This window comes from Crocodylus siamensis, chromosome 1 (assembly GCF_052110815.1).
Source record: "Crocodylus siamensis isolate JL-2025a chromosome 1, ASM5211081v1, whole genome shotgun sequence".
Classification (NCBI taxonomy): domain Eukaryota; kingdom Metazoa; phylum Chordata; order Crocodylia; family Crocodylidae; genus Crocodylus; species Crocodylus siamensis.
In genome coordinates, this window is record NC_143395.1 from 91,046,915 (window position 1) to 91,060,272 (window position 13,358).

The 13,358-nt window shown below is 40.8% G+C and overlaps 1 protein-coding gene across 1 annotated transcript in view; it reads right to left on the minus strand.

The window, feature by feature from the left end:
• Window positions 1–397: 397 nt before the first annotated feature.
• The window catches only part of TRAF3IP2 (TRAF3 interacting protein 2), a 54,461-nt gene continuing 41,500 nt past the window's right edge, over window positions 398–13,358 (minus strand). The window contains exons 7-10 of the mRNA XM_090038068.1: window positions 13,034–13,102; window positions 9,225–9,341; window positions 7,406–7,480; window positions 398–1,004 (exon numbers count right to left, since the gene is read on the minus strand). Coding sequence (XP_089894194.1) covers window positions 858–1,004; window positions 7,406–7,480; window positions 9,225–9,341; window positions 13,034–13,102 — 408 coding nt within the window. The 3' untranslated portion in view covers window positions 398–857. The remainder of the gene's footprint in view (window positions 1,005–7,405; window positions 7,481–9,224; window positions 9,342–13,033; window positions 13,103–13,358) is intronic.

Here is a 13,358-nt window from a genome sequence, read left to right on the forward strand (position 1 = left end):
TCAGAATGTCCTTGTTTTAATCAGGGTTAAAGAGGAGGAGTAAGAGAGCTAAGAGCTGACATAAATACTGTAGCCTTTTCTGGTTATGACTAAAGACTTGTAGGGCAGTAGGTTGCTGTGATTTGGTCTATTATAAAATAATGTAATTATTTTTGGTCTGTTATTATAAAATCTGGTAAGTATTAGGGACTATGTTGTAAGAAAAAGGAGTTCTAGTAACCTCAGAGCCATAAGGGCCCTCTTACAAGTATGGTGCTTTAATGTAAGACTGTTTGAGTAAAAAGATGCGTTACCCATCCCCAGGAGTTATTCCCAGATTACGTACAACTTATACGCATTTGTCCTTGGAAAGGTAATTTAAATATTTTGCATATTATTAACAATATTCTGGCCAGCCTTAGAAACCATGAATGCATTTTATTGTGCACACATCAGGCAGTTTGAGAATGCTGCATAGTGACAGAATATCTGCAAAGAAACTCTGACCAGACAAGGAAGGTGTAATTTTTTTAAAACTTAATGCAACATCATTTTTAGAAAATACTTATACAGCAGACTAGCAAAACAATATGTTAAAAACAGCAGTGAAAACTTAATATAAAATGAGAAATACCAGTTTCCATTAGCAGTTCGTTTAAAAGCTGAGGGAAAAGAATTATCCCCCACCAGCTTCAGAAAGAGACGCTTGATACAGCAGAAAACAAGTCAGGAAACTGAGCCTGTGTTACCCAAAACAACTAACTCCTTTAGCAGAGAGAGTGCCTTCCATCACCAGAAAAGACCATCTGGAAGAATCCTGGCTCCCTGCCAACACAAACCTTTAACAATTGCTTGTCCTGCACTTTAAGTAATAATGTTCATAATGGCACAACCTGGAGGGTTGGCAGAGGTCCTACTGGAGGAGCAACATATTCCTCTTCCCTCAGTAAACGCAGCAGGATATTCTTTTTATTTTTTGGCCAGTTATAAATGTGAGTATTCTGAAGCCAGGTAGGCACGTGTTCCTGCGAATGAGAAAAAAAACCACATAAAATCTACTGATTCTATAGCACAGTCTTGCAGAAACTTCCCTAGTTTTGCTGTGTGACAAACTGAAGCAAAGCCTATTATAGACATTTTTCACGATGATAATATTGTATTTTAATTTTTAAAATTAGGTTTCAGTTTTAGTTGTCTCATTTTATGCCAAAATCCTACATATTTCATTTAAAAACAAAACAAAAACAACCCCAAGTGCATAGTATTGTTATCTCTGTGCATAATGCTATTAGCCATCCTTAATATTATAATGCACCTGATATTAATAACTATTCTGAAGATATCTATAAAGTCACAAGTGGTAATATATGACTGAAGAATACCAAATGGAATGCCTATGCTGAAGAAAGGGAGGAAGTTGCTAAACTACTGCATATCCACTGGCCTGATTTCAACACTGTGTAAGACTTCAGAGCAAATTTAGAAGAAAAAAGTAATTAAAAATGTAATAAAATGTAATACAAGTTTACCAACAGTACACTGCATCAGAGTTACCTTGATCTTTCTTTGATAAAATAACCAATTTTCTGCATAGAGGAAATGAAATAGGCCTCATCTATCTGGGCTTCAGTACAGCATTTGAGACTTAGTGGTTAAACTAGAGAAAATTGAGTACAGATGAGATTTATCAGTTAAACTGGAGAAAATGGGGATTAATGCAAGGATTGTACGGTGGGCAAGGAACTAGCTAATAGGGATAACTTAATATGCATGCATGGATAAGGCTAGAGGAAGGTTACATGCATCCTCAAGGACTGGCTTTAGAACTGATTCTATTTAATATTTTCATTACTGAATTTGGTAGAAAAAGTAAATATGCTGATGATGTTTGTTGATGACACTAAGTTATGCAGCACTGCTGGTACATAGGAAGATCTAAATCGGGGCAGGCAATTAGTAAGTGGCCCTCTGCCCAAAATGAGTTTTGGCAAGCCATTGAAGGCTGCATGACAGGCAGCCCAGGGCAGTTAAATATAAATTTTCTAAATTTTTTTTAGGGGCCCCATGGGCCCGACAGAATGGCCTGGAGGGCTGCGTCTGGCCCCCGGGTTGCATTTTGCCCACCCCGATCTAAATATTATGTAAGAAGAATTGAATGACCAGTGTAATAGGAATGGTGTAATAGTACTAAGTTCTAGGTTATGCACTTAGGTGATAAAAGTTTCTCCTGCAAACTGGGGCTTATCAACAACAGAGTAAGAAAAAGACTTGAGTGGATCAGTCAATCATACGATTCCTATGAGCCAACACTGTGACCTGGCCATGAGAGAAGCAAATGTTACCATACCCTTGCAAGGTAAGTCTAGCAGAAATAGGGCGTTATTAACACTACTGTAGGATATATTAATGCTACTGGTAAGTGGGGCACTTCAACTAAAGCTCATTGAATGAACTTTAGTTAAAGCACCCCCACCGCCATTTTTCAGCGTGGCGACACTGATGCACGAGACGCTGAAGGCTGCTGTAGTGCGGTAATTATCATGCTCCAGCAGACGCGCTTTAATTACAGTGCATTGGAGTAGCCTTGCTGCTCATGTATAGACACCCAAGGTTTCTAACCAACAGAGGATTGAGGTTTGGGGATAGACTCCCAATAGGAATAGTGGCAACAAAAAGTTCAGCTTTAAGACTGGGTAGTGTTGAGGTGATGTTGTCATGGTTGTTCAGGAGATGTGCAAGAGGCAAGAATTCTAGTGAGTGATATCTTTTATTGGACCAACTGTATGTTTGGTATGATATAGACAAGCTTTCAGGTAAAAAAAGCAATTGATGAAGACTGAACATTTTCCAGGATCCAGAAAGAAAGATAGAAATTATTCATAACAGATTTCATGAAGAATAGGAGAATTGCACTGCCTCTGATTAATAATGTCTCTGATTTTCATTGTTTATTCTCTTTGCATTACAACTTTGTTTACTCTCTAATTTTTTTCAATGTAGGACACACAGAAAATTTATTATTCTATTGCCTTTGGTTAATTTGTAGGGGGAAAAACCGTTCTGTCTCCTAAGTGTACTAAAACCATGGTGGCCTCAAAATCTGTGTACAGTATAGCAGAAAGTCAATGGCTCTTCTCTCATAAGCATACTTGAAAAGTTATGTTTTTTTATTATTTTAAAGCATATGAATATCTGTTTTTTCTGTTCTTATTTATAGAATGGGATGAGAAATAGTACATAGATAAACTGTTGCTTTTGATCTTCTAATATGTGCAGTACTCAAATTGCACATATTAGACAATCAAATATGTGCAGTACTCAAAATAAGGGCAAAATCCAGATCGACTTCTTAGGTGGCTCCAATTTAAGAACTGCAATGCCTAGAAATTAGGTGCCTGATACCAGGAGGGTGAAAAAGATTTAGGTCTCAGTAGCTCTACCTCATGTAGACATGGCCAGCAAGGCTTCCAGTGCAGTCAATAAGGAGAACAAATGCCTTTTAAGAGTAATTTTGATTTCGCACATCATGGCAGATTGAACATTTTTTGGGATCAGTGACACCCCAATTATGTAACTGCCAGTGCAGAGAGCCTGATATCCCCAGTGCTGCACTTCCCACAGTGCCCTTTCAACTTGGGGGCACATGTGGAGCCCAAGATCCTGCACTCTCTGCACACCAACAAGTTGAAATCCAGGAACCATGCAGCACTGTCCAGTGCCGATGGGCTTTCCCTGCCTGAGCGGTTTAAACTTACACGTGGGGCAACTGTACATGGGCTGAGTGGCATATGGGTTGAAAAATGCTGGGCAGGGGGAGCCAGCAGACTCGCCTGTCCAGAAGTTTAACACTTACTTGGGCTGTGTAGCATGCTGGTTTAAACTTCCTGGGTGGGAGAAGTCCATTTTGTCCCCTGCCTAACACCTTTCAGTCGAATTGCCAGGCAACTGATGCAGGGCTCCACTATGCATGGATTTAGGTTTCCTGGGCTGGAGGAACCCATCAGTTGCTTCCCACCCAACATTAGTGAAGCTGAGCACTGTAACGTAGTATGGAGCAACACTGCCCTGCTTTAATGTGCCACCTGTTTCAAATTAATGCCCGATACAAACCAGATACAAAGATGTTCCATATTAACTGTAGAACATCTCTGTGGCTGTGTACCATCTAATCATACTATAAATTGCTTGCATTTAAATTGCAACCACCTTTGCAGGTTGCAAGCCCTGCCCCTATTGTGAGAATACAAAATGCAGCATAGATGCAAAATAGATCCACCATAAATTGCAATCACCTTTTATATAATTGCCTACTAGTTTTCCAGCGTAGACCTGGGTTCTAGGCCTTCCTCAGCTCCAGAGGGTTCAAAACTACATCTTTCACCTGAGGAGACTGCCCTAAGAATCAGGATGTAGTATGGGGGGACATCTTACAGAAGATGGGGCAAAGGGCAAAATGAAATGCAACATTCATAATATCAAACAGAGAGCAAGAGGGGAAAAATGATTCAGTAGCCCAATGAGGAGGGCAGCCTTCTGGGGTGAGAATCTGGTTCTGGTCCCTGCCACTAGGCCTGTTTATGAATTTAATATTGGAAGATCATTGGATAAAACGCAAAAATAATCCTGGGACCCAGGACTTTCTAAACCAGGGTCCCCAACCTCAGGTCACAACCCAAATGAGGGTCACGGGGGCAATGCTGGAGGTGCTGCACAAAAAAACAAGCCATGCCGGGAGCTCCCCCTACCCCCCAGGCCACCATCGCTACTGCTACTGCACTCCGCTCCCAGCAGCAGGTCACGGCAAAAAAAGGTTGGATACCACTATTCTAAACCTTAACACCTGCATCTTTCTGAGGTCAGCTCTATTTCTAGTGGCAACTCTAGCAATACTTAATTACATGAAGAATCATTATAAAGATGAAATGAAATGAACAAAATGTAAATAAGCTGGGTTGAAGAGCATAAGTATTTCTGCCTCTTTTTTACATGATTCCATTTTGCATCTATGGTGCATTTTATATTCTTACAATAGAGGGTTTACACATTGGTACAACAATTCCTATAATTGCCCATGTCCCCCTCACTACTGCAATCTCTCCAGATCACTTTACAGTTTAGTGGTCTCTTTGAGTGTGGTTGACACTTCCTTCCATTCACAGTGATAGTAGTTAATTAGATGGAGTTTGATCTTGTGCCAGAGAAACATGCAATAAAAAAGACCATTACAAAGGTTGTTAAGATGGACCTAACTTTGCAGTTTAGTTGGAAAAAGGCCCCTCTTGAAAATGTAAGAATGTCCTCCACTAGGCTGTGGCTACCAAGAAGTGTCATTGCTTGAAGACATGCTTTACTGCTGTGACAGGGACAGCTCAACAGACCAGCTTGTAAAATTACTAAAGAGCCACTGCCAAAGATTTAAGTAGTATTTTAGTTCACAAAGTTTAGACACAATTTGGGTGATTTTGTTATTTTTATATCTGTCAGTAGGCCTAAAAAGGCCTGTTGTATCCATCTTCCCTATTCCTTTCAGATTCTTGTACCACTTTTCATTTCCCCTACTGTAAAATCTTGTTTGTACTAAAGTTGTGCTTGCACATTACTTATCAAGAACTCCAAAAAGTTAGGGCTAGTCCTGCCCAGTGGCCTCTAGTAGTGCTTTTTTGAAAGAGAACTCAACGCAATATGTTGCTTTTGATCTGCCCAGAGTTCCCACTGATGTAGATATAGCCTTAAAGTTAAAATTCTGACATCCTAAAGCCTTTCTTTGTCTGAGGAGAAAAGCTGCTTTGGAAGCTGCATGACCACAGATGCATCACAAGCGGGGCCAAGGAGGTGATCCTCCCCCTCTATGCAACACTGGTCAGGCCACAGCTGGAGTTCTGTGTCCAGTTCTGGGCGCTGCACTTTAGGAGGGATGTGCCCAGCATCGAGAGGGTCCAGAGGAGGGCCATTCATATGATCCAGGGGCAGCGGGGCAGACCCTATGAGGAGAGGCTATGGGGCCTGAACCTGTTCAGCTGTCACAAGAGAAGGGTGAGAGGGGACCTGGTGGCTGTCTATAAACTTACCAGGGGGGAATGGGAGAGACCCTGTTCCCATGAGCACCTCCCGGAGTAACAAGGAATAACTGCATAAATTGTTTGAGAGTAGGTTTAGGCTGGATATTAGAAGGCACTACGCAGGGGGGCTAGGATCTGGAACCAACTTCCAAGGGAAGTCGTGCTGGCTCCTACCTTGGGGGTCTTTAAGAGGAGGCTTGATAATTACCTAGCTGGAGTCATATGAGCCCAGTATTTTCTCCTGCCCAGGGCAGGGGTCAGACTTGAAGATCTACTTGGGTCCCTTCTGACCCTACATCTATGAATCTATGATAGAATAGTAAAATATGGTATCTTGAAAGATTCCAAATGCTTTACAATCCAAGTAAAACATTTTCAAATGTAAAGATTTAAAGTTATGTGCCTAAATTAAGATTAAATAGATGCCTGGATATATTGTTTTTGTATGGGTATGGTTGTAGCTGTCATGATCCAGGGATTATGCAAGAAGCAAGATTTGTTTGTTTGAGTCTTTCACTGGGCCAGCTGGATAGTTGGGAGAGATGTTCAAAGGTGATGGTCACCTACAGCTCTCCTGAAGTCCACAAGGCCTCATATCTGTTTATAAATTGATTTAGGTGGCAAACTGTTGTTCTGAAACCTTCTGTCCAGTATTGAAATGTGGCAACCATTTGGGTGTAATGCAACAGCAGTGAACAATGACATTTTAAGATTAAATTGTAGGAGGAAAAAGTAGCAACAAATATTGTATCCATTTGAATTTTGGGGGACAATACAGTTGTGAAACTTGAATTTAGAAAGAACACTATATTTAACACTTCTACTGTTACATATATTCTCTCTGTTTTATAAAGATGAAAGGGGAGGTATTGGATTTTACTTGCTTCCCATTTTCAAATTTATCTTCCAAATGAAACTGGAACTTCAGGTCCTGTGAACCACTATAATTTGCTAGACGGGCCCACCACAACTCCTGCAGTGGCACTGTATCTTAACATTCAGAATTAACTAACAAATATTAATAAAAAATGTTTGAAAAGTTGAAATAACTTCACCCCAGTCATAAATCTCTTTTCATTAGACTCATCAGGATTATATTTGAATGAACTAGCAAAATTATAAAGGTATGAATATATATTTGCTTCAGTGGTTATAGTCATCAGCACCAAATATCTCACATTAACATACTGATTTATACTGCAGAATTTGTATAAACATATGGATCATTTTTTAAAACAAAAATGCTACTCAGATGATTACTAGGAGGTTATAAAAGACTAGGAGAGAGAGTCTTTTCAGATTTAATCTTTCACCTTGCTCAAAATAACAAATGATTAATCAAGTACCAAATATATGTTTTTCTTTACCTTCTTAGCATTTGGGAAAAGCACAGGAATGAATCTGAAGTTCATGCTTCCTTGTTGTATAAACTCAATCTGCATCTACAAAAGAACAAATTTGCCAGATTTAGCTGGAAGATTAATACCTTGTTTTTTCTGTACACATGTCTATACTCCTACACATATAAAGCAGTCACTACGTACTCTTCTGTTAAGTTATTTTGCCTATAGCTGGTGAACCTTTGCTTCTAATTACACTAGGCACCGTTTGCATGGCTAGTTATATGGCTTCTTTCTACTGTAGAAATAAGAGATACTGGAAATGATTCTTCAAACTTTGTTGACTGTTTGTCAGTCATTCCAAATCAAATAATTTTATTTTGAAGTACATCAGTAATTTTGTCAAATACATCTAAAATTGCTTAAGTTTGACTAGATAAAGACTCTTGTCCAGTTAACAATGTAGTCAAGTGGTTAATTTAGTACCTTCACATTTTGGGCCAAGTCTATATCCTTTGTAGAACACAAGCTGTGTTTTATGTCACAGAGACTTGTGTTTAATGCAATGTCATTTTTTTTTTTTTCTGAAGTGGTGAGGACTGGAAGCTCTTAGCTTTCAAGCGGAGAGAAGGACTACCTATGCGCTAACACGGGGGTGCTCAACCATTTGGCCCCACAGGCCAGATGAATGGTGTGGAGCCAGTCAGTGGCCTTGATTGAGCCTGGCACCAGGACTAGCCCGTGGGGCTCTGTACTGTTCCTTCTCTGCCCTATATAGTGAGATTGGGCCCCAGGGGCCTGCTATCATACTCTCCCACCCCCAAACTGGGCTTGCCTCTTTGGCCTGGCACCACTCCCACCCAACTCTGCATGCTTGGATCAGGCACCTGATCTAGCATGCAAGACCCAAGACTTCCCATAAGTGGCACCACTCCCCTGCCGCCAAATTTCCAGACTCATGCGGAGTCCCATGGGCCTGATGACATGGCACCATGGGCTAAATCTGCCCCACAGGCTCTAGTTGAGCACTGTTGCACTAGCCCATTATGGGGAATCATTGGCGTTCTTTGGAGAGAACTCCGTGATGTTTAAAGTGTAACAATGCAAGGCCTATAGAAATAGAATATGAGATACTCAGGGAGTTGACAGAAGAGGCAGAAACAATTAGCTTTGTGAAAGTACACAGGTATGAGTCTTATTCACTGCCAGGCCTGGACTTAGCTTTATTGCCATAAAGAGCCCTTGCCCTGTAGGAGTGGAATTACATGCCAAAAAGTGAGATGACATTAGATTAAATCCTGAGAGGGTTTAATGTGCTGGACTGCAAACTAAAAATTAAAAAAAAAAAATCCAATTTTGTAAGACCACAAAACCATGGACAAATAAGGTGCATGCAGATGAAAGGGATTATTTTTTATCTAGAACTCAGTACCTCTTAGCTCATGCTCTTGAGTAAAAGAAACTGGGTAGAAGGGAAGGTGAATGTGAACACTAAGACATTATCGTTAGGCAGTAAAGAGAATGGGGTATGATGGCAAAGAGGTTAAGATGTCTTGCTATAGATTTAGAAGAGTAAGTGCAAGCACTGCTCTGGACTTGTGCCCAAGACTGCCCTCAGTTAACCTAGCTGATAAACAGGTGCCTGGTCATTCATGGGGCAGTCAAAGGCAGCCCGCTGCAGTGCTAGCCAAAGGTTGGATAAACCTTTGACTTTTTTTTTTTTTTTTTTTTTTTGATCAGTGATATCAAAACCAGGAACCTGCCATTTAGAGAAATATTTGCCTTTCAAAAATAGAGGAAACAGTGCAGATTCTTCTTAAAATGGCAAACACATGTCTTTGCTTACCATCCTGTGGATGTATTTAGTATGTAAGCCATGTTCATCCCTGTCCAGCTGGGATTCAGCCCCTTCAACATCCTGTTTGTATTTTGGACTGATTGCTATGATTATCATCACCGTCTTCTGTTGGGGAATAAAGCACTTTTATGAAATTGTGAAGTGCAGTATGTCTGGCAGAGGCAGCTCGGAAACCTGCCAGTTTGTATTTTAAATGATCGTAATGTTCTTGGCAATTGCAAGAGGTTCTCATTCATTCTGGCAAGTGAAAGACAGTGAAACTAATACACTCCTCTCTTTCTTGATGCCTCTATTCATACATATATATAAATGTCAAAGGACTGGACAACTGTTAGTCTACCAATTTCAAGTTGAAACCTGAGAAGTAACTTTTTATTAATGCATTATTAAAGTACATACATTATATATTCACATACAAATAATGTAAAACAGTCCAGCCCCAAATTTTCAAAACTGCACATGGTAAAGTATATACATGGTTGGCAGGCCTGTGCGAAGCTTTGGTCCCTGACTTGGTTTGGTGGAGATTCAGCTCAATTCGGCAGCCAAACCTCCAAATCCAAATGGAATCAGAGGACCCTTTAATCTCTCCGAATCAAATTGAAACCCTCCTAATTGATTCGGAGAGATTTGGAAAGATTCAGAGATCAGGACACAGACACAGCTTTAAATGTTTTTTTTTCTACATCCCTCTAGGTAGCAGGGGTTCATGAGTGCTGTGATGCTGTGGCTCATGGAGTGTCCCACAGAAGCACAGGGGGCTCCCCATGCATTTGGCAGCAGACCTAGAAGTGGACCAGAAGCACTTCCAGTCCACTTTCAAGTCCGCCAGGGAGCGTGCGGCTCCACTCTGTGCCCTCTTGGCTCAGCAACTGGTCCACTTCTGGGTTTCCAGCCAAGCATGTGGAGGGCCCATGCACCCCAGCATCGCAGCAGTAACGAGCTGTGCCTGCTACCTCAGGGTATGCAGAAAAAACTTTTAAAGCTGTGTCTATGTCCGAATTGCTGATTCTCTGAATCGGCATCAAATCTTCAGATTTGGCCAAATCAAATCGGGGACAGTGATCCGAATCAATAAATAGAATTGCTGTCCCTGATTCGGGCTGAATCTGAATCAAATAGGGCCCGCTTCGCACGCCCCTAACAGTTGGATACTCAATCATGGCTGTTTACAGAAACAGACATCACTTTTGCCAGTGAAGACTATGATCACAACCTGCAGTACACTACTAGTCCCAGTTTATGTACCACTTGAGTTCCTTTACTTGTGAGAAAATAGGAGGGTGTTTCATAAATGAATGACAAAATGGCTGCCCACACTGTATCTCTGATAAAGCGGTAAACTACACAGAAGCAGGGAAAGCTGATGCTAGTGAATAACTAAACAACATGGCCATGCAGTTATCAGTGGGCATCAAGAACAGCCTTGTGTCATTTTGTTTTTTGTGAGCTCAAGAGGCATTTATAGATGTGCTCTGGGCCTGTAGTGGGGGTGGGGTGATTTAATTGGAGCACCCAGAGCATTACATGTATCAGTGTCCCCGTATTGAAAAATGGTGTTGGGAGGTGCTTTAACTAAAGCTTGTTGAACCATTTTTTCAATGCAGGGATGCTGATGCACATGTATAGGTTCCCAAGGTGTGCCACCTAGAGAAATGTACCACAGGATTGTGGCAAAAAATCACGAGCACTGTATATCTCAATGGAAAGTCTAGGAGAGGGGAGAGAAGTGTTTCTTTTTTGTTGTTGTTGTTGGTTTTTGTTTTTTTTTTTTTATAAAGTCACATGTCCATAGCAGAGGAACCCAAGTGGGACACCACAAAACAGCCATGATGGAAACAAAGTTGCTACAGTCATTGTTGCTATATGCACAAACAGGTGAATAAGCATTCTGGAACTAATGGTGAAAACAGGTGTAAATGCTGGCAGTCCCCACCCCATTTTGCATGATCACCTGAATTACTGGAAAGTGCGTGTCCATTGGGTGCAAACCAAGTGACATATGTGCCTAAACAACAGCACGTGGAAATGTGTACCCAGCTTCTGCAGTGGGACAATGGCAAGGTGTTCCTCTCATGCATTGTCACCAGGAATCGGACCTGGGTGCACCATTATAATCCCAAGAGCAAAAGGCAGAGTATGCCCAAAAAACTCTGCATGCATCCATCATCTGGCAAGGTCTTGTTCATTCTGTTCTGGGATTGCAAAGGACTGCTCTTTGTCCATTTCATGGAGCACAGGGTCATGATCAACAGTACCACCTACTGCCATGTTCTCCAAAACAATCTGAAGCCAGCTATTCAGACCAAATGGTGTGGAACAGTCAAGCAAGGTGTTTGTTCTTCTCTAGTACACATTACAAGCCTACATAGTGTGTGGATGACTTTCAAGACTTTGCATGCACTGAGCTGTGAAATCTTACTGCATCTGCCATACAGTCCTGATCTTGTTCCAAGTAATTATCACCTGTTTGGACCACTGAAGGAGGCTCTTTGTGGACACACATTTGCCAGTGATGCAGATGTGAAACTTGCAATACAGGAGTGGCTGTCACAGCAACCAAAAAAACTTCTTTCAGGATGGTATCAAGAAACTTGTGATTTGGTAGGTTGTCTGTCTTGCAAAGCAGGGCAACGATGTAGAGAAATGAGGTTAGTTTCTGAAACGCCCTTGTAGAATGATGTAGAGTTGTGGGGGCCAGACATTACAAGTCACTATGATCACTTGCACTGGATCAACATATTAGAGAACCACAGTTACATGTGCCTGACTTGCACATATACTGCCAGATGTGTGAATGCATGTTGAGAATTTGCATAGGTAAACACACATTCATGTGTCTAGTAGTTCTGTCTCACTTGTGTGCACTTCTGAAAGGTTGGGATCTGTTTTCAGGATCTCAAAGCATGCAGCAAAAATTTCAACTTGACAGCACTCCAAATATTAACTCAACTCCATTTTATGAATAGGAAAGTTGAGGCACAGAGAGACCAATTATCTTGACCAAGATGACATCATAAAATCAGGAGTTGATAGATATGAAATAAAGGAATAAATTAAATGCATACATTAAAATATGCATAAAATAACTGCATCAGTTTTGTCATGGGGTATCACCATTGGTTTTTGCTTAGTACAATGATTCCATGCGATTCTCAGAAGAACTGAACACTCACAGCTACCATGAGCTTCAGTGAAATTTGCAGGTGCTAAGGACCTCATAATTAATAGGAATATGATCTTTGCTTTGAATCAAGTCCTGCTTCTCAGAAAAATATAAAGCTGTCAAATTTAAACCTACACTCTGACTAGCAGAGCACTGATTTCGAGCATATATTGATATGGCATATTTTATCTAGAAGAACCTCAGAGTGCTTTACAAATGTAGTGATATGCAAATTATATGGGAAGATGGGTGACTACATTTGCTGCTGTAATGCAGCTCCTCTTGGGAGGAAACACAGTAATTGCTTAACCATACATAGAAATATTACACAGTTTTGAAAGGAACAATTTGTTCAACTGCAACTTCAGGCAGAATTTAACTACCAGAGTTTGAGTTTGGTCAGGATTAATACCTCATCTTGTAGAGAGAGAGAGAGTGTTTTGGAATGTTTTAATAAACAGAAGTGATTGAGACCTTGGGTTTACATTTCTATTACATGCCTCTAAGGTGGTGGAAGAATAGGGGGAAATAATGTATTTTGTGGTCCCTCCCTGATAGTATCAAATTGAAGATGTTCCTTGGACCCTTTCTGGGGGAAATACCCATGCAAGATTAAATTGCCTTTACGTACGTCACTTAGGTAGCGTTCCATCCATTTAATGATGTCGATACCTCGTACTGTGTCCTCAAATATATCAATCTGTAAGAGAACAGGAGTTTAGGGTTATTGTACTTCATCTTTATCTGTTCCCCATTTGCTGGCTTCAAGAATGTTCCTGAATGCCTGGCCTGTTCCTCAGCTCTTTTAAATTGATGCCTTTTACTTTAAAACCAAAATAAAACAGACACATAACTCCTGTCATGGTGGGCATCTGCTACAGACCTCAAACCAGGAAGAAAGGGTGGATGAAGTCTCTTTTTAAACAAGTAACAGAAGCTTCCAAATTGTACAACCT